We start from the raw sequence: 21,218 nt of genomic DNA on the forward strand, positions 1-21,218 counted from the left end.
TGGGGACCCCCCCCAGATTTTGGGGACCCCACTGAATTTCAGGGCCCCGCTGCAGGAGTTTCAATCCTTATCCCAAAAAACGCCCCCACCCCCCCATTTTGGGGGGTTTTTGGGGTGGTCCCAATTTTTTTGGGGGGAGGGGTCCCGCCCATATTTTGGGGTGCAGTTTTTTTTTTTTTGGGGAGGGGGATCCCCAATATTTTGGGGCGCCCCCTCCCCATTGGGGTCGCCATGGTGGGAGGTGCAGTCCTTGCCGTTCTGGGGGTGTATTTTGGGGGGGGAACCCCGATTTTGGGCAAGTTCCCACATTTTTGGGGGGATCCCTATATTTTTTGGGGGGGGTCTTCATATTTTGAGGGGGGGATCCTCGTATTTTGGGGTGCTAAATTGGGGGGGGGTCTCCCCCACATTGGGGTCCCTATGATGGGAGGTTCAGTCTTTGTCGCCTCTGCCATTCTGGGGGTGTCACCCCATTTTTTGGGGGGATCCCCATTTTTGGGGGGTTCCCCATCCTTTGGAGGGGTCTCCATATTTTGGGGGGGGTCCTCTATATTTTTGGGGGGGGTCCTCGTATTTTGGGGTGCTAAATTGGGGGGGGTCTCCCCCACATTGGTGTCCCCATAGCAGGAGGTTCAGTCCTTGTCCCCCCCTTTGCTGTTTCAGTGGTGTCACCCTCCATTCTGGGGGTGTCACCCCATTTTTTTGGGGGGGGGATCCCCGTTTTTGGGGAGCATCCCAGATTTTGGGGGTGTCCCCATTTTTAGGGGGGGATCCCGGATTTTTGGGGGCTCCCCATTTTAGGGGGGATCCCCATTTTAGGGGGGTCCAGGCGTCCCCATCCCATGGCAGCAGGTTCAGTCCTTATCCCGGGGGTGTCACCCCATATTTTGGAAGGGATCCCCGATTTTTGGGGGGGTGGGGTCCCCATTTTTGGGGGGGGGGGTGCCCACATTTTAGGGGGATCCCTATTTTAGGGGGGTCCAGGCGTCCCCATCCCATGGCAGCAGGTTCAGTCCTTATCCTGGGGGTGTCCCCTCTCCATGTCACCCCGATTTTTTGGGGGGTGTCCCCAATTTCTGGGGGGTGTCACCCCGATTTTTTGGGGGGGATCCCCATTTTAGGGGGGTGTCCAGGTGTCCCCATCCCATGGCAGCAGATTCAGTCCTTATCCCGGGGGTGTCACCCCCGGTTTTTTGGGGGGTGTCCCCGATTTTGGGGGGTGTCCCCAATCCCAGATGGTGTCCCCCCGATTTTTCTGGGGGGGATCCCCATTTTAGGGGGGGTTCCAGGCGTCCCCATCCCATGGCAGCAGGTTCAGTCCTTATCCCGGGGGTGTCCCCTCTCCATGCCGGGGGTGTCACCCCAATTTTCTGGGGGGTGTCCCTCCGGGTTTTTTGGGGGGGTGTCCCCGATCCCAGGGGTGTCACCCTGAATTTCTGGGGGGTGTCCCCCCGGTGTTTTGGGGGTGTCCCCGATGCCGGGGGTGTCCCCCCCTGGGTTTTTTGGGGGTATCCCCGATCCGGGGGTGTCCCTCCGATTTTTTGTGGGGGGTGTCCCCAATACCGGGGGTGTCCCCGATTTTTTGGGGGGGATCCCCGATTTCTGGGGGGTGTCCCCCTGGGTTTTTGGGAGGGGTGTCCCCGATCCCAGGGGGTGTCACCCCGATTTTTTGGAGGGTGTTCCCGATCCCAGGGTGTCACCCCGAATTTCTGGGGGGCGTCCCCGATTTCTGGGGGGTGTCCTCCCAGTTTTCTGGGGGGGATCCCCGATCCCAGGGGGCGTCACCCCGATTTTTTGGGGGCTGTCCCAAATTTCTGGGGGGTTCCCCCCGGGTTTTTCGGGGGGGATCCCCGATTTCTGGGGGGTGTCACCCCGGTTTTGCGGGGGGTGTCCCCGATTTCTGGGGTGTCCCCCCGGGTTTTTTGGGGGGGATCCCCAATCCCAGGGGTGTGTCCCCCCCGTGTTTTCGGGGTTCAGGCGCACTTGGCGCGCGCCTGGGCCAGCAGGTCGCTGAAGGAGTCGAAGAGGCGCTCGAGCCAGGGCTGGTTGCGCATGCAGCGCTGCACCACCTCCTCCTGGCCCAGGTCCTCGGCGCGGCCCTCGATGGCCGTCGTCTGCGGGGACACACGGACACGCCGTCAGCGGGGAGGGGGCAGCGGGGAGGGGAGTGGTCAGTGGGGAGGGGTCAGTGGGACGGGGAGTGGTCAGTGGGGAGTGGTCAGTGGGGAATGGTCAGTGGGGTGGGGAATGGTCAGTGGGGAGTGGTCAGTGGGGAATGGTCAGTGGGACAAAGAATGGTCAGCAGGGTGGGGAATGGTCAGCGGGACAGGGAATGGTCAGTGGGACAGGGAATGGTCAGTGGGACAGGGAATGGTCAGTGGGGTGGGGAATGGTCAGTGGGATGGGGAATGGTCAGTGGGGTCAGGGAATGGTCAGTGGGGAATGGTCAGTAGGACAGGGAATGGTCAGTAGGACAGGGAGTGGTCAGTGGGGTGGGGAATGGTCAGCGGGGAGTGGTCAGTGGGATGGGGAGTGGGCAGTGGGGAATGGTCAGTGGGGTGGGGAATGGTCATGGGGAATGGTCCGTCGAGGGGGGATGGTCAGTGGAATGGTCGGGTGAGTGGGAATGTCAGTGGGGTGGTCAGTGGGGATGGGGAGGGGGCAGTGGGGAATGGTCAGTGGGACGGAAATGGCAGTGGGGTGGGGAATGGCCAGTGAATGGTCAGTGGGATGGAGCAAAGGGCCAAAGGGTGACCGCCATGAGCAGGACGGTCACTGCGACAAAGTGACCGGCGGTGCGGTCAGTGAGGGGAGGGACACAGGTGACAGGGGGTGACATCCCAGGTGACACACAGGTGACACACACAGGTGACACACACAGGTGACACACAGGTGACACACAGGTGACACACAGGTGACACACAGGTGACACACACAGCACACACAGGTGACACACAGGTGACAGGGGGTGGCTCAGGTGACACCCAGGTGTCCCAGGTGACACTCAGGTGACAGACAGGTGACACACAGGTGACTCAAGTGACACACAGGTGACACACACAGGTGACACACACAGGTGACACACAGGTGACACACACAGGTGTCCAGGTGCACTCATGGTCTGCAGCCAGAAGTGTGGGGACATGGGAGACCAGGGGCACAGTAGGTGTCCCAGGTGACACACAGGTGACAGACAGGTGACTCGGTGTCCAGTGACAGACAGGTGTCACACACAGGTGACACACACAGGTGACACCCAGTGACACACAGGTGACACACAGGTGGCTATCAGGTGAACACACAGGTGACAGTACACTCAGGTGACAGACAGGTGACACTCAGGTGAGACAGGTGACACACAGGTGGCAAACAGGTGACAAAAAGGTGTCACACACAGGTGACAGTGACACCAGGTGTCCCAGGTGCGCTCACCTCGTCCTTGCAGCGCAGGAAGGTGTGGTACTTGTAGTGGTGCAGCGAGTGGTACAGCGTGTACAGGAACGACTTCTCCACCTCCACCTTGAACTCCTGCGGGGACACCGCGGTCAGCGACACACCTGGGGACACCTGGGACACCTGGGGACAGCCTGGGACACCTGGGGACACCTGGGGACAGCCTGGGACACCTGGGGACACCCACACACACCTGGGGACAGCCTGGGGACACCTGGGGACACTGGGACAGCCTGGGACACACCTGGGGACACCTGGGACACACCTGGGGACAGCCTGGGACACACCTGGGGACACCTGGGGACAGCCTGACACACCTGGGGACAGCCTGGGACACCTGGGGTCAGCGACACACCTGGGGACACCCTGGGACACCTGGGGACAGCCTGGGACACACCTGGGGACCCCCACAAAACCCCCTGGGGACAGCCTGACACCTGGGACACCTGACCACCTGGGGACACCCTGGGACACACCTGGGGACACCCTGGGACACCTGGGGACAGCCTGGGACACCCTGACACACCTGGGGACCCCCCAAACTCCACCTGGGGACCCCCAAACCCACCTGAGACCACCCAAACCTACCTGGGGACTCCCCGGGACCCCCAAATCCACCTGGGGATCCTCTGGGACCCCCAAACTCACCTGGAGACCCCCAAACCCCACCTGTGACCCCCTCAGGTCCCCCAAACCCCACCTGTGCCCCCTCAGGTACCCCCAAACCCCACCTGGGACCCCCAAACCCCACCTGGGACCCCCTCAGGTCCCCCAAGACCCCACCTGTGCTGCCCAGGTACCCCGTCCAAACCCCACCTGTGCCCCCCAACCCCATCCCCATCCTGTGACCCCTCAGGAGCCCCCAAACCCCACCTGTGCCCCCTCAGGTACCCCCAAACCCCACCTGTGCCCTCCAGGTACCCCCAGGTACCCCAGGTGCCCGTACCTGCGGTTTGCCCACGCTCCGTTTCACCTTGCTCAGCGTTTTTCGGTTGTACGGGTCCCCCCAAACCCCACCTGTGCCCCCCAGGTACCCCCAAACCCCACCTGTGCCCCCCAGGTACCCCCAGGTACCCCCCAAACCCCACCTGTGCCCCCCAGGTACCCCCAGGTACCCCCAAATCCGTACCTGCGGTTTGCCCACGCTCCGTTTCACCTTGCTCAGCGTTTTTCGGTTGTACGGGTCCCCGCCCGGGCGCAGCCGCACCAGGGACTCGCCGGGCTCGGCGTGCAGCTGCGGGAACGTGTGCAGCGCCTCCTGCCGGCGGGGAGCGCAGCGACAGCACCGTCAGGCCACCGACAGCACAGGAGAGCGGTGGGCACGGGGAGGGCAGGGACAGCACGTGAGGGCACGGACAGCACCGGTGGGCACAGGTGGCACAGGGAGGAGGACAGCACAGTGGGCACAGGTGAGCACAGGTGAGGGGGGACAGGCACAGGGACAGCACCCGAGGCAGGTGGGCACAGGTGAGGGCAGGTGGGGGCAGGTGAGGGCAGGGACAGCACAGGGTCACCACAGGTGGGCACAGGTGAGCTCAGTGACACCACAGGGACAGCACAGGTGGGCACAGGTGAGGGCGGGGACAGCACAGGGACACCATAGGGACAGCACAGGTGGGCACAGGTGGGCACGGGTGAGGGCAGGGACAGCACAAGGGAGGGCAGGGACAGCACAGGTGGGCACAGGTGAGTGCAGGGACTCGACAGGTGAGCTCAGTGACACCACAGGGACAGCACAGGTGAGCGCAGGTGAACACAGGGACACCACAGGTGAGCACAGGTGGGCACAGGTGAGCACAGGTGAGCACAGGTGAGCTCAGTGACACCACAGGGACACAACAGGTGAGCACAGGTGGGCACAGGTGAGTGCAGGTGGGCACAGTGACACCATAGGGACAGCACAGGTGAGTGCAGGTGAGCACAGGCACAGCACAGGGACAGCACAGGTGGGCACAGGTGAGAGCAGGTGGGCACAGGTGAGCTCAGTGACACCACAGGGACACCACAGGTGAGCACAGGGACAGCACAGGGACAGCACAGGTAAGCACAGGTGGGCACAGGTGGGCACAGGGGAGCTCAATGACACCACAGGGACACCACAGGTGAGCACAGGTGAGCACAGGTAAGCATGGGTGGGCACAGGTGAGCTCAGTGACACCACAGGTGGGCACAGGTGGGCACAGGGACATCACCGTGGGGTCCCCCAAGCCCCCTGAGCCCCACAGCCCCCCCCAGCCCCCCTCACCTGCAGGCTGGGGTTCAGCGTCACCCTCTTGAGCACCTTCTTCTTGTGGTCGTTGAGGATGCCGTCGATTTTCCGCATGGGGGGCAGGTACAGCTCATCTGGGGGGGCACCAAGGGGGGGTCAGGGGCAGATTCTGGGGGGTCCCTGGGTGGGGGGGGGGTGGGGGGGGGGGGGGCGGGGCTCACCGTTGGTGTCCTCCAGGGCCTGGATCATGTCGGGGTCCAGGGCGGTGCTGACCAGCATCTCCACGTAGCTCCGGTACATTTCCTTCATGGCCCGCGTGTTCAGCACCCGCCCCGGCGGGGCCCGCTCTGCCGGACACGGCCCCTTTAAGGGGAGGGGCGCACGGACACGCCCACACCCCGAAAATGGGGTAAAAACCCCACCCACAAGTAGGAGACACGCTGGCCCTTTAAGGGTACACACGCCCACTTCCCAAAAAAGGGAAAAACCCCGCCCACAAGTCAGAGACACCCCCTCGTTATAAAGGAGCGCTGGCCCTTTAAGGAGAGGGGTGCACGGACACGCCCACACCCCGAAAATGGGGTAAACCCCGCCCACAAGTTGGAGACACCCCCTCGTTATAAAGGAGCGCTGGCCCTTTAAGGGAGAGCCACGCCCCTTTGAGAGTCACACCCTTTTAAGGGAGCACGGGCCCTTTAAGGAGAGGGGTGCATGGACACGCCCACACCCCAAAAATGGGGTAAAACCCCGCCCACAAGTCGGAGACACGCCCTCATTCTAAGGCAACGCTGGCCCTTTAAGGATAGACACGCCCACTTCCCAAAAAAGGGAAAAACCCCACCCACAAGCTGGAGACACCCCCTCGTTATAAAGGAGCGTTGGCCCTTTAAGCAAGAGCCACGCCCCTTTGAGAGTCACACCCTTTTAAGGGAGCGTGGGCCCTTTAAGGGGAGGGGCACAGGGACACGCCCACACCCAAAAGAGGGGAAAAACCCCGCCCACAAGTTGGAGACACACCCCTATTATAACGAGTGTGGGCTCTTTAGGAGCCACGCCCCTTTAAGGGAGCCACGCCCCATTGAGAGTCACACCCTTTTAAAGGAGCGCAGGCCCTTTAAGGGGAGGGGCACAGGGACACGCCCATACCCAAAAAAAAGAAAAAACCCCGCCCACGAGTTGGAGACACGCCCCTGTTCTAAAGGCACAGTGGGCCCTTTAAGGGGAGGGGCACAGGGACACACCCACACCCAAAAGAGGGGAAAAACCCCGCCCACAAATCGGAGACACGCCCCTGTTCTAAAGGAGTGCTGGCCCTTTAACGGGAGACCCTGAAATTTGGGGTACCCCCTCCCCAATTTGGGGTCCCAATTCCGTGCCCCCCTCCCCAATTTGGGGTCCCCCATTGTCCTCACCCTCCTCGCTCGGGGGGTCCCCCCTCCCCAATTTGGGGGTCTCCAATCTGTGCCCCCATCCCCAATTTGGGTGTCCCAAACCTGTTCCCCCCTCCCCAATTTGGGGGTCCCTCCCATTCTCACCCTCCTCGCTCGGGGGGTCCCCTCCCCAATTCTGTGCCCTCCTCCTCAATTTGGGGGTCCCCATTCCATGTCCCCCTCCCCAGTTTGGGGTCCCCCCGTTCCTCACCCTCCTCACTCGGGGGGTCCCCTCCCCAATTTGGGATCCCAAACCTGTGCCCCCTCCCCAATTTGGGAGTCCCCATTCCGTGCCCCCCTCCCCAATTTGGGTTCCCCCTCCCCAATTTGGGGTCCCCCCATGCTCACCCTCCTCGCTCGGGGGATCCCCCCTCCCCAATTTGGGGTCCCCATCCTGTGCCCCCTCCCCAATTTGGGGGTCCTAATTCTGTGCCCCCCTCCCCAATTTGGGTTCCCCCTCCCCAATTTGGGGTCCTCCATTGTTCTCACCCTCCTCGCTCGGGGGGTCCCCTCCCCAATCCCGTGCCCCCCTCCCCAGTTTGAGTTCCCCCTCCCCAGTTTGGGGGTCCCTATCCCATGTCCCCCTCCCCAGTTTGGAGTCCCAATTTGGGTTCCCCCTCCCCAATTTGGGTTCCCCAGTTAAGGGTCCCCCATTGCTCTCACCCTCCTCGCTCGGGGGATCCCCTCCCCAATTTGGGGTTCCCAATTCCATGACCCCCTCCCCAATTTGGGGGTCCCAATTCCGTGCCCTCCTCCCCAATTTGGGTTCCCCCTCCCCAATTTGGGGTCCCCCATCCTCACCCTCCTCGCTCGGGGGATCCCCCCTCCCCAATTTGGGGTCCCAAACCCGTGTCCCCCTCCCCAATTTGGGGGTCCTAATTCTGTGCCCCCTCCCCAATTTGGGTTCCCCCTCCCCAATTTGGGGTCCCCCATTGTCCTCACCCTCCTCGCTCGGGGGGTCCCCTCCCCAATCCCGTGCCCCCCTCCCCAGTTTGAGTTCCCCCTCCCCAGTTTGGGGGTCCCTATCCCATGTCCCCCTCCCCAATTTGGGGTCCCAATTTGGGTTCCCCCTCCCCAATTTGGGTTCCCCAGTTAAGGGTCCCCCATTGCTCTCACCCTCCTCGCTCGGGGGGTCCCCTCCCCAATTCCGGGTCCCCCTCCCCAATTTGGGGTCCCCCATTGTTCTCACCCTCCTCGCTTGGGGGGTCCCCAATTCCATGACCCCCTCCCCAATTTGGGGTCCCCCATTGTCCTCACCCTCCTCACTCAGGGGTCTCCTCCCCAATTTGGGAGTCCCCATTCCGTGCCCCCCTCCCCAATTTGGGGGTCCCAGTTTGGGTTCCCCCTCCCCAATTTGGGTTCCCCCTCCCCAATTCGGGGTCCCCCATTGTTCTCACCCTCCTCGCTCGGGGGGTCCCCGCTCGACTCCGACTCCGACGTCGTCGCCGCCTCCTTGAGCCATTTTTTCCTCTTTTTGGGGGGGGGCTCCGCCTTCACCTTGGGGGGCTTCGCTTTGGCCTTGGGGGGGCCGGGGGGGGCGCGGGGGGGCCCCGCGGGGGGCGCGGGGGGGGGAGGGGCGGCCTCGCTCCGGGGCTGTTTCTCCGTTTTTGGGGTTTTCTCCGCTTTTGGGGCTTTTTCGGGTTTTTGGGGTTTGTCCGTGGGGTCGGGTCTGGGGGGGGGAGGGGCTTTGGGGGCGCTGGGCTTGGGGTGGGTTTGTCTCCTGTGGGGGGGGAAAGGGGCGGGGTTAGAGGGGGCGTGGCCACAGGTGTGCCCAGGTGTACCCATAGGTGTGCCCAGGTACCCACAGCTGTGCCCAGGTGTGCCCATAGGTGTGCCCAGGTACCCGTAGGTGTGCCCAGGTACCCACAGGTGTGCCCACAGGTGTGCCCAGGTGTACCCAGGTGTGCCCAGGTACCCACAGGTGTGCCCCAGGTGTGCCCACAGGTGTGCCCACAGGTGTGCACAGGTGTCCCTATGTGTGCCCAGGTGTGCCTACAGGTGTGCCCAGGTACCCATAGGTGTGCCCAGGTGTGCCCACAGGTGTGCCCCAGGTATGCCCCAGGTGTGCCCAGGTGAGTCCAGGTGTGCCCAGGTGTCCCTATGTGTGCCCAGGTACCCATAGGTGTGCCCAGGTGTGCCCCAGGTGTGCACAGGTGTCCCTATGTGTGCCCAGGTCCCCATAGGTGTGCCCAGGTGTGTCCCCAAGAACCCCCAGGTGCCCCAGGTGTGCCCACCTGAGCGCCAGGGGGCGGTGCCAGGGTTTCCGGGAGCACACCCTCACTGTCCCCATGTCCCCAGGTGTGTGCCCAGGTGTGCCCAGGTGTGTGCCCAGGTGTGCCCACCTGAGCGCCAGGGGGCGGTGCCAGGGTTTCCGCGAGCACACCCTCACTGTCCCCTTGTACCCAGGTGTGTGCCCAGGTGTGTGCCCAGGTGTATCTCAGTGCCCAGGTGCCCCAGGTGTGCCCAGGTGTGTGCCCAGGTGTGTGCCCAGGTGTGCCCAGGTACCCATAGGTGTGCCCAGGTGTGCCCAGGTGTGCCCAGGTGTGCCCACCTGAGCGCCAGGGGGCGGTGCCAGGGTTTCCTGGAGCACACCCTCACTGTCCCCATGTCCCCAGGTGTGTGCCCAGGTGTGCCCAGGTGTGTGCCCAGGTGTGCCCAGGTGCCCCAGGTGTGCCCATGTGCCCAGGTGTGTGCCCAGGTGTGCCCAGGTACCCATAGGTGTGCCCAGGTGTGCCCAGGTGTGCCCAGGTGTGTGCCCAGGTGTGCCCACCTGAGCGCCAGGGGGCGGTGCCAGGGTTTCCTGGAGCACACCCTCACTGTACCCATGTCCCCAGGTGTGTGCCCAGGTGTGCCCAGGTGTACCCAGGTGTACCCAGGTGTGCCCAGGTGTACCAGGGCGGTGCCCAGGTGTGCCCAGGTGTGTGCCCAGGTGTGCCCAGGTGTGCCCAGGTGTGTGCCCAGGTCTGCCCACCTGAGCGCCAGGGGGCGGTGCCAGGGTTTCCGGGAGCACACCCTCACGTAATCCTTCTTGTTGACGTTCTCCAGGAATTTGACGTAGAGCCGCTGGTACCGGTGCTTGGCATCCCCGAAATAGCCCAGGTACTGCGGGGGGGGGCAGAAACGGGGGTCAGGGGCACCCCAAAATCCCCAAAAATCCACCCAAAAATCCCCCCAAAATTAAGCAAAAATACACAAAAAAATCCCCCCAAAAATCACCCCAAAATTACCCAAAAAAATCCCCAAAAAATCCCCCCAAAATTAACCAAAAATAGACAAAAAATCCCCCCAAAATTAACCAAAAATACACAAAAAAATCCCCCAAAAATCCCCCCAAAATTACCCAAAAAATCTCCCCAGGTACCCCCAGGTACTTTGGGGGAAGGGGCAAAAATGGGGGGTCAGGGGCACCCCAAAATCCTCCAAAATCCCCCCAAAATTAAGCAAAAATACACAAAAAAATCCCCCCAAAAATCACCCCAAAAATCCCCCCAAAATTACCCAAAAATCCCCCAAAAATCACCCCAAAATTACCCAAAACATCCCCAAAAAATCCCACCAAAAATTACCCAAAACCACACAAAAATCCCCCAAAATCCCCCCCAAAACCACCCCAGGTACTGTGGGGGAAGGGGCAAAAACGGGGGGTCAGGGGCACCCCAAAATCCCCAAAAATCCCCCCAAAAATCACCCCAAAAGTCCCAAAAAATTACTCCAAAAATCCCTGAAAAATTACCCTAAAATACCAAAAACTCAAAAAAATTTACCCCAAAAATTCCTCAAAAAATTACCCCAAAAATCTCTGGAAAATTACCCCAAAAATCCCCAAAAATTACCCCAAAATCTCCAAAAATCCCCCCAAAATTACCCAAAAAATCCCCAAAAATTCCCCCAAAATGAACCAAAAATTCACAAAAATCCCCCAAAATCCCCCCCAAAACCACCCCAGGTACTGTGGGGGAAGGGGCAAAAACGGGGGGTCAGGGGCACCCCAAAACCTCAGCACCCCAAAATTAACCAAAAATCCCCCAAAAAATCCCACCAAAATTAAGCAAAAATACACAAAAAATCCCCAAAAATCCCCCCAAAATTAACCAAAAATCCACCCAAAAATCCCCCCAAAATCCAGCAAAAATACACAAAAAAGCTCCCCAAAATTATCAAAAAAATCCCCCCAAAATCCACCCAAAAATCCCCCCAAAAATTACCCAAAAATCTCCAAAAAATCCCCCCAAAATTACCCAAAAAATCCCCAAAAATTCCCCCAAAATGAACCAAAAATTCACAAAAATTCCCCAAAATCCACCCCTAAACCACCCCAGGTACTGTGGGGGCAGGGGGCAAAAATCGGGGATCAGGGGCACCCCAAAACACCCAAAAATCCCCAAAAAATCCCCCCAAAATTAACCAAAAATACACAAAAAAATCCCCCAAAATCCACCCCTAAACCACCCCAGGTACCCCCAGGTACTGTGGGGGAAGGGGCAAAAATGGGGGGTCAGGAGCACCCCAAAAATCCCCCCAAAAATTACCCCAAAAATCCCAAAAAATTACTCCAAAAATGCCCGAAAAATTACCCTAAAATACCAAAAACTCAAAAAAATTTACCCCAAAAATTCCTCAAAAAATTACCCCAAAAATCTCTGGAAAATTACCCCAAAAATCCCCCCAAAATTACCCCAAAAATCCCAAAAAATTCCCCCCAAAATTACCCTAAAATACCAAAAATTCCAAAAAATCCACCCCAAAATCCACCCCAGGTACTGCGGGGGGAGGGGCAAAAATGGGGGGTCAGGGGCACCCCAAAATCCCCTAAAATCCACCCAAAAATCTCTCCAAAATTACCCAAAAATACCAAAAACTCCAAAACACTTACCCCAAAAATCCCCCCAAAATTACCCCAAAAAATCCCCAAAAATCCAAAAAAATTACTCCAAAAATCCCTGAAAAATTACCCAAAAAATCCCCAAAAATGCCCCAAAAATCTCTGGAAAATTACCCAAAAATCCCCAAAAATTACCTCAAAAATCCCCCAAAAATTACCAAAAAATCCCCAAAAATTACCCCAAAAAATCCCCAAAATTACCCCAAAAATTACCAAAAAATCCCCCAAAAATCCCCAAAATCACCCCAAAAATCCCCCAAAATCACCCCAAAAATCCCCAAAATTACCCCAAAAAATGACCCCCAAGCCTCAGAAATCCCCCAAAATCCTCTCCAAATTACCCCAAAATCCACCCCAAAACCTTCCCAGGCACCCCAAAATCCCCCAAATTCCCCCCAAAATTACTCCAAGGACCCCAAATCCCAAAATCCCATTTTTGGGGGTGTCCCCGATAGTTTTGGGGTCACCCCGGTATTTTTTGGGGCACCCCAAAATTCTCTGAGAGGTCCCAAATCTCCCATTTTTAGGGAAATCTTGGTGATTTTTTTAGGTGAAAATCTCCGATTTTAGTGACACATCCCAGGTTTGGGGTGGGATTTTTCACCCAGAGATTTGGGGGTTTTTTGGGGGTATCCCCGATATTTTTGGGGCACCCCAAAATTTGATGAAAGATCCCAAATCTCCCATTTTTAGGGAAATTTTGACGTTTTTTAGGGGAAAAATCTCAGATTTTTGTGCCATGCCCCAGGTTTGGGGTGGGATTTTTCACCTCTGGGTTATGCCCAGAGATTTAGGTTTCTTTTTTTGGGGTATCCCGGATATTTTTGGGGTCCCCCCATTTTTAGGGCACTCCAAAATTTGATGAAAGATCCCAAATCTCCCATTTTTTGGTAAATTTTGATGCTTTTTTGGGGAAAAATCTCCGATTTTTATGCCATGCCCCAGGTTTGGGGTGAGATTTTCACCTCAGGGTTATGCCCAGAGATTTGGGGTTTTTTTGGGGGTCCCCCCATTTTTAGAGCACCCCAAAATTTGAGGAAAGATCCCAAACCTCCCATTTTTAGGGAAATTTTGATGTTTTTTAGGGTAAAAATCTCCGATTTTTGTGCCATGCCCCAGGTTTGGGGTGGGATTTTTCACCCAGAGATTTGGGGGTTTTTTTTTGGGGGTCTCCCCGATATTTTTCGGGCACCCCAAAATTCTCTGAGAGTTCCCAAATCTCCCATTTTTAGGGAAGTTTTGATGCTTTTTTGGGGAAAAATCTCAGATTTTTGTGCCATGCCCCAGATTTAGGGTGAAGATTTTCACCTCAGGGTTATCCTCCCAATTTTTGGGGTTTTTTTGGGGTCCCCCCATTTTTAGGGCACCCCAAAATTTGAGGAAAGATCCCAAATCTCCCATTTTTAGGGAAATTTTGACGTTTTTAGGGGGAAAAATCTCCGATTTTTGTGCCATGCCCCAGGTTTGGGGTGGGATTTTTCACCCAGAGATTTGGGGGTTTTTTGGGGGGTATCCCCGATATTTTTGGGGCACCCCAAAATTTGATGAAAGATCCCAAATCTCCCATTTTTTGGTAAATTTTGATGCTTTTTAGGGGAGAAAATCTCAGATTTCAATGACACATCCCAGGTTTGGGGTGGGATTTTTCACCTCCAGGTTATGCCCAGAAATTTGGGGTTTTTTTGGGGGTATCCCCATTTTTAGAGCACCCCAAAATTCAGAGAAAGCTCTCAAATTTTTAGGGAAATTTTGGGATTTTTTAGGGGAAAAATCTCAGATTTTTGTGCCATGCCCGAGATTTGGGGTGGGATTTTTCACCTCAGGGTTATGCCCAGAGATTTGGGGTTTTTTTTGGGGCACCCCAAAATTCTCTGAGAGGCCCCAAATCTCAAATTTTTAGGGAAATTTTGATGTTTTTTAGGGGAAAAATCTCAGATTTTTGTGCCATGCCCCAGGTTTGGGGTGGGATTTTTCACCCAGAGATTTGGGGGTGTTTTTTGGGGGTCTCCCCGGTATTTTTCGAGCACCCCAAAATTTGAGGAAAGATCCCAAACCTCCCATTTTTAGGGAAATTTTGATGTTTTTTAGGGGAAAAATCTCCAATTTCAATGACACATCCCAGGTTTGGGGTGGGATTTTTCACCCAGAGATTTGGGGTTTTTTTTGGGGGTATCCCCAGTATTTTTCGGGCACCCCAAAATTCTCTGAGAGTTCCCAAATCACCCATTTTTAGGGAAATTTTGATGTTTTTAGGGGGAAAAAAAATCAGTTTTTTGTGCCATGCCCCAGATTTGGGGTGGGATTTTTCACCTCAGGGTTATCCTCCCTATTTTTGAGGTATTTTTTTTGGGGTCCCCCCATTTTTAGAGCACCCCAAAATTCAGAGAAAGCTCTCAAATTTTTAGGGAAATTTTGGGATTTTTTAGGGGAAAAATCTCAGATTTTTGTGCCATGCCCCAGGTTTGGGGTGGGATTTTTCACCTCAGGGTTATGCCCAGAGATTTGGGGTTTTTTTGGGGCACCCCAAAGTTCTCTGAGAGGCCCCAAATCTCAAATTTTTAGGGAAATTTTGACGTTTTTTAGGGGAGAAAATCTCAGATTTCAATGACACATCCCAGGTTTGGGGTGGGATTTTTCACCCAGAGATTTGGGGGTGTTTTTTGGGGGTCTCCCCGGTATTTTGGGGGTGTTTTTGGGGGTCCCTCACGTTGCTGGTGGCGCAGAACTGGCGCTGCCCGTCCTTGATCTCGGGGGTGAATTTCTGCAGCAGCGCCTTCTGCACCCTCCAGATGGGCGGCGGCTCCCGGCCCGTCTGCAGCGCCAGCTGGGGGCAAACCGGGGGGTCAGCACCCCAAAATCCACCCCAAAGTCACCCCAAAGTTATCCCAAATCCATCCTAAATCATCCAGAGCAATCCAGAGCCACGGGAACCCCAAAATCCACCCCAAAGTCACCCCAAATCCATCCCAAATCCATCCTAAATCATCCAGACCCATTCAAGGTCACCGAAACCCCAAAATCCCCCCAAAATTCACCCCAAAGTTACCTCAAATTTATCCTAAATCCATCCTAAAATCATCCAGACCCATTCAAGGTCACTGAAACCCCAAAATCCCCCAAAATCCCCCCAAAATCCACCCCAAAGTCACCCCAAATTTATCCCAAATCCATCCTAAATCATCCAGACCCATTCAAGGTCACCGAAACCCCAAAATCCCCCCAAAATCCATCCCAAAGTTACCCCAAATCCATCCCAAATCCATCCTAAATTCATCCCAAAACACCCAGAGCAATCCAGAGCAATTCAGACTCACAGGAACCCCAAAATCCCCCAAAAACTCACCCCAAATTTACCCCGAATCCATCCTAAATTCATCCAGACCCACCCAGAGCCACTTAGAGTCACAGGAACCCCAAAATCCCCCCAAAATTCACCCCAAAGTTACCCCAAATCCATCCCAAATCCATCCCAAATCACCCAGAGCAATCCAGAGCCATTCAGAGTCACGGGAACCCCAAAATCCCCCAAAAATTCACCCCAAATTTACCCCAAATTTACCCCAAATCCATCCAGACCCACCCAGAGCCGTTCAGAGTCACAGGAACCCCAAAATCCCCCCAAAATTCACCCCAAAGTTACCCCAAATTTATCCCAAATCCATCCTAAATCATCCAGACCCATTCAAGGTCACCGAAACCCCAAAATCCCCCAAAAATTCACCCCAAAGTTACCCCAAATCCATCCCAAATCCATCCTAAATCCATCCCAAATCACCCAGAGCAATCCAGAGCAATTCAGACTCACAGGAACCCCAAAATCCCCCAAAAATCCACCCCAAAGTTACCCCAAATCCATCCTAAGTCCACCCCAAATCCATCCAGACCCATCCAGAGCCGTTCAGGGTCACAGGAACCCCATAATCCCCCAAAAATTCACCCCAAAATCCCCCAAAAATTCACCCCAAATTTACCCCAAATTCACCCCAAAGTCATCCAGACCCACCCAGAGCCATTCACGGTCACAGGAACCCCAAAATCCCCCCAAAATTCACCCCAAAGTTACCCCAAATCCATCCCAAATCCACCCCAAATCACCCAGAGCAATCCAGAGCCGTTCAGGGTCACAGGAACCCCAAAATCCCCCCAAAATCCACCCCAAAGTTACCCCAAATCCATCCTAAATCCACCCCAAATCCATCCAGACCCATGCAGAACCATCCAGGGTCACAGGAACCCCAAAATCCCCCCAAAATCCCCAAAATTTACCCCAAATTTACCCCAAATCCATCCCAAGTCCATCCAGAGCCATTCAGAGTCACAGGAACCCCAAAATCCCCCCAAAATCCCCCAAAAATTCACCCCAAAGTTACCCCAAATCCATCCTAAATCCACCCCAAATCTCCCAAAAATTCACCCCAAAGTCACCCCAAATCCATCCCAAATTCATCCAGACCCACCCAGAGCCGTCCAGAGTCATTGGAATGCCAAAAATCCCCCCAAAATTCACCCCAAAGTTACCCCAAATCCCCCAAAATTCACCCCAAATTCACCCCAAAGTTACCCCAAATCCATCCCAAATCCATCCAGAGCCATTCAGAGCCGTTCAGGGTCACAGGAACCCCAAAATCCCCCCAAAATCCCCCCAAATTTACCCCAAATCCACCCCAAATCCATCCCAAATCACCCAGAGCCATTCAGAGTCACAGGAACCCCAAAATCCCCCCAAAATCCACCCCAAAGTTACCCCAAATTTATCCCAAATCCATTCTAAATGATCCACACCCATTCAAGGTCACCAAAACCCCAAAATCACCCCAAAATTCACCCCAAATCCACCCCAAATCCATCCTAAATCCATCCCAAATCACCCAGAGCAATCCAGAGCCATTCAGAGTCACAGGAACCCCAAAATCCCCCAAATTTACCCCAAATCCATCCCAAATCCATCCAGACCCATCCAGAGCCATTCAGGGTCACAGGAACCCCAAAATCCCCCCAAAATTCACCCCAAATTCACCCCAAAGTTACCCCAAATTTATCCTAAATCCATCCTAAATCATCCAGACCCATTCAAGGTCACCAAAACCCCAAAATCCCCCAAAAACCACCCCAAATTTACCCCAAATCCATCCTAAATCATCCAGACCCATTCAAGGTCACCGAAACCCCAAAATCCCCCCAAAAATCCCCCCAAAATTCACCCCAAAGTTACCCCAAATTTACCCCAAATCCATCCTAAATCACCCAGAGCAATCCAGAGCCATTCAGGGTCACCGGAACCCCAAAATCCCCCAAAATCCACCCCAAAGTTATCCCAAATTTACCCCAAAATCCTCCCCAAATCCCCCCCAAATCCACCCCAAATTTACCCCAAATCCCTCCAGAGTCACAGAAACCCCAAAACCCAAAAATTCTGCCCCAAGTCCCAGTTAAACACCAGCTCAATCCCAGTTAAACACCAGTTCAATCCCAGTTCGATCCCAGTTCAATCCCAGTTAAACACCAGCTCAATCCCAGTTCAGTCCCAGTTCAGTCCCAGTTAAACACCAGCTCAATCCCAGTTCAATCCCAGTTCTGAGTGGAGTCTCTCCCAGTGCTCCCAGTTCCTTTCCCAGTGCCATGTCCTGACTCCCAGTGCTCCCAGTCCATCCCAGTTCCCTCCCAGTCCATCCCAGTTCACTCCCAGTTTATCCCAGTCCCTCCCAGTGCCCTCTCAGTCTCTCCCAGTGCTCTCCACATCTCTCCCAGTCACCTTCTCAGTGCCAGATCCTCACTCCCAGTGCCTCCCACTCCCCTTGCTTTGCCTCCCAGTCCCTCCCACTTTATCCCAGTCTATCCCAGTCCCTCCCAGTCCATCCCAGTCCCTCCCAGTTTATCCCAGTCCCTCCCAGTGCCATGTCCTGACTCCCAGTGCCTCCCAGTCCATCCCAGTCCCCTCAAAGTCTCTCCCAGTGCCTGCCAGTCCCTTCCTCAGTGCCACGTCCTGATGTCCAGCGCCCCCCAGTCTCCTCCACTCCCCTCCCAGTCCCTCCCAGTCCCTCCCAGTTCATCCCAATCCCTCTGAGTCCCATCCCAGTCCATCCCAGCGACTCCCAGTCCCTCCCAGTGCCCTCTCAGTCTCTCCCAGTCTCTCCCAGTGCTCTCCACATCTCTCCCAGTCCCTTCCTCAGTGCCAGATCCTCACTCTCAGTGCCTCCCATTCCCCTCGCTTCACCTCCCAGTTCACTCCCAGTCCCTCCCAGTCCGTCCCAGTCCGTCCCAGTCCCTCCCAGTCCCTCCCAGTCCATCCCAGTCCCTCCCAGTCCCTCCCAGTCCCTCCCAGTTTATCCCAGTCCGTCCCAGTCTCACCTTGAGCGCAGGGATGTCCTCCACCCTCACCACGAACTCGTCCCTCTCCCTCGCTCTGCTCCTCATCACTGCTGTCCCCAGTGCTCCCACTCCCTCCCAGTCCCTCCCAGTCCCTCCCAGTGCCTCCCAGTGTATCCCAGTGCCCTCCCAGTTTATCCCAGTCCCTCCCAGTCCCTCCCAGTCCGTCCCAGTCCCACCTTGAGTGCAGGGATGTCCCCTCCACCCTCACCACGAACTCGTCCCTCTCTCTGAAGATCCCCTCTGCCCCGCTCTGCTCCTCGTCATTGCTGTCCCCAGGGCTCCCAGTGCCCTCCACTCCTCTCCCAGTCCCTCCCAGTTTATCCCAGTCCATCCCAGTTCACTCCCAGTTTATCCCAGTCCCTCCCAGTTCCCTCTCAGTCTCTCCCAGTGCTCTCCACATCTCTCCCAGTCACCTTCTCAGTGCCAGATCCTCACTCCCAGTGCCTCCCACTCCCCTTGCTTTGCCTCCCAGTTCCCTCCCAGTCCCTCCCAGTCCATCCCAGTCCCTCCCAGTCCCTCCCAGTGCCCTCTCAGTCTCTCCCAGTGCCTCCCAGTGCTCTCCACATCTCTCCCAGTGCCTTCTCAGTGCCAAGTCCTCACTCCCAGTGCCTCCCACTCCCCTCTCTTCACCTCCCACTCCCTCCCAGTCCCTCCCAGTTTATCCCAGTCCCTCCCAGTTTATCCCAGTCCGTCCCAGTCTCACCTTGAGCGCAGGGATGTCCCCTCCACCCTCACCACGAACTCGTCCCTCTCCCTGAAGATCCCCTCTGCCCCGCTCTGCTCCTCGTCACTGCTGTCCCCAGTGCTCCCAGTCCATCCCAGTCCCTCCCAGTGCATCCCAGTTTATCCCAGTCCATCCCAGTGCATCCCAGTTCACTCCCAGTTTATCCCAGTCCCTCCCAGTGCCCTCTCAGTCTCTCCCAGTGCCTCCCAGTCCATCTCAGTTCACTCCAGTTTATCCCAGTGCCCTCAAAGTCTCTCCCAGTGCCTCCCAGTGCTCTCCACATCTCTCCCAGTCCCTTCCTCAGTGCCTCCCACTCCCCTCTCTTCACCTCCCACATTATCCCAGTCCATCCCAGTGTATCCCGGTGCCCTCCCAGTCCCTCCCAGTCCCTCCCACTCCCTCCCAGTCCGTCCCAGTCCCTCCCAGTCTCTCCCAGTCTCACCTTGAGCGCAGGGATGTCCCCTCCACCCTCACCACGAACTCGTCCCTCTCCCTGAAGATCCCCTCTGCCCCGCTCTGCTCCTCGTCACTGCTGTCCCCAGTGCTCCCAGTCCATCCCAGTGCATCCCAGTCCCTCTGAGTCCCATCCCACTCCCTCCCAGTTTATCCCAGTTCCTCCCAGTTCCCTCCCAGTCCTTTTCCCACTCCGTTTCCCAGTGCCAGATCCTCACTCCCAGCGCCTCCCACTCCCCTTGCTTTGCCTCCCAGTCCCTCTCACTTTATCCCAGTGCCTCCCAGTCCATCCCAGTTTATCCCAGTCCCTCCCAGTGCCCTCTCAGTCTCTCCCAGTGCCTCCCAGTGCTCTCCACATCTCTCCCAGTCCCTTCCTCAGTGCCAGATCCTCACTCCCAGTGCCTCCCACTCCCCTCTCTTCACCTCCCAGTCCCTCCCAGTCTATCCCAGTCCCTCCCATTTTATCCCAGTGTATCCTAGTCCCTCCCAGTCCCTCCCAGTCTATCCCAGTCCCTCCCATTTTATCCCAGTGTATCCTAGTCCCTCCCAGTCCCTCCCAGTTTATCCCAGTCCCTCCCAGTGACTCCCAGTGCTCTCCTCGTCTCTCCCAGTCCCTTCCTCAGTGCCATGTCCTCACTCCCAGTGCCTCCCACTCCCCTTGCTTTGCCTCCCACTCCCTCCCACTTTATCCCAGTCTATCCCAGTTTATCCCAGTCCATCCCAGTCCCTCCCAGACCCCTCCCAGTCTCTCCCAGTGCCTCCCAGTGCTCTCCACATCTCTCCCAGTGCCCCCCAGTCCATTTCCCAGTGCCAGATCCTCACTCCCAGTGCCTCCCACTCCCCTTGCTTCGCCTCCCAGTCCCTCCCAGTTTGTCCCAGTCCACCCCAGTCCCCTCAAAGTCCATCCCAGTGATTCCCAGTCCATCTCAGTTCACTCCCAGTTTATCCCAGTGTCCTCAAAGTCTCTCCCAGTTTATCCCAGTCTTTTTCCCACTCTGTTTCCCAGTGCCATGTCCTCACTCCCAGCGCCTCCCATTCCCCTCGCTTTGCCTCCCAGTCTCTCCCAGTTTATCCTACACCCTCCCAGTTTATCCCAGTGTATCCCAGTCCCTCCCAGTCCATCCCAGTGACTCCCAGTCCCTCCCAGTGCCCTCAAAGTCTCTCCCAGTGCCTCCCAGTCCATTTCCCAGTGCCAGATCCTCACTCCCAGTGCCTCCCACTCCTCTTTTTTTGCCTCCCACTCCCTCCCAGTGCACCCCAGTTTATCGCAGTCCAGAGCAGTTCCCTCCCAGTGCTCTCCACATCTCTCCCAGTGCCCCCCACTCCATTTCCCAGTGTCATGTCCTCACTCCCAGTGCCTCCCACTCCCCTCACTTTGCCTCCCAGTCCCTCCCAGTTTATCCCAGTGCACCCCAGTCCCCTCAAAGTCCATCCCAGTGACTCCCAGTCCATCCCAGTTCACTCCCAGTTTATCCCAGTTCACCCCAGTGTCCTCAAAGTCTCCCCCAGTTTATCCCAGTCCTTTTCCCACTCCGTTTCCCAGTGCCAGATCCTCACTCCCAGTGCCTCCCACTCCCCTTGCTTTGCCTCCCAGTCCCTCCCAGTCTATCCCAGTCCCTCCCAGTCCCTCCCAGTGCCCTTGAAGTCTCTCCCAGTTGCTTCCTCAGTGCCAAGTCCTCACTCCCAGTTCCTCCCAGT

The 21,218-nt window shown here is 56.5% G+C and overlaps 2 protein-coding genes across 2 annotated transcripts in view; one reads left to right on the forward strand and one right to left on the reverse strand.

Moving 5' to 3' along the window:
- Positions 1–1,908: 1,908 nt before the first annotated feature.
- PRR12 (proline rich 12) overlaps positions 1,909–21,218 on the reverse strand; it is a 34,353-nt gene continuing 15,043 nt past the window's right edge. Inside the window, exons 6-13 of the mRNA XM_064737363.1 lie at positions 14,682–14,798; positions 10,064–10,194; positions 8,490–8,812; positions 5,884–6,009; positions 5,699–5,796; positions 4,583–4,711; positions 3,433–3,528; positions 1,909–2,114 (exon numbers count right to left, since the gene is read on the reverse strand). Coding sequence (XP_064593433.1) covers positions 1,974–2,114; positions 3,433–3,528; positions 4,583–4,711; positions 5,699–5,796; positions 5,884–6,009; positions 8,490–8,812; positions 10,064–10,194; positions 14,682–14,798 — 1,161 coding nt within the window. The 3' untranslated portion in view covers positions 1,909–1,973. The remainder of the gene's footprint in view (positions 2,115–3,432; positions 3,529–4,582; positions 4,712–5,698; positions 5,797–5,883; positions 6,010–8,489; positions 8,813–10,063; positions 10,195–14,681; positions 14,799–21,218) is intronic.
- Positions 16,181–20,960, forward strand: LOC135460480 (uncharacterized). The gene is made up of 5 exons (XM_064737336.1): positions 16,181–16,197; positions 17,723–17,733; positions 17,786–17,931; positions 20,527–20,646; positions 20,907–20,960. The coding sequence occupies exons 1-5, from the start codon at positions 16,181–16,183 to the stop codon at positions 20,958–20,960; spliced, it is 348 nt and encodes a 115-aa protein (XP_064593406.1).

This window comes from Zonotrichia leucophrys, unplaced genomic scaffold, assembly GCF_028769735.1.
Source record: "Zonotrichia leucophrys gambelii isolate GWCS_2022_RI unplaced genomic scaffold, RI_Zleu_2.0 Scaffold_49_388800, whole genome shotgun sequence".
Classification (NCBI taxonomy): Eukaryota; Metazoa; Chordata; class Aves; order Passeriformes; family Passerellidae; genus Zonotrichia; species Zonotrichia leucophrys.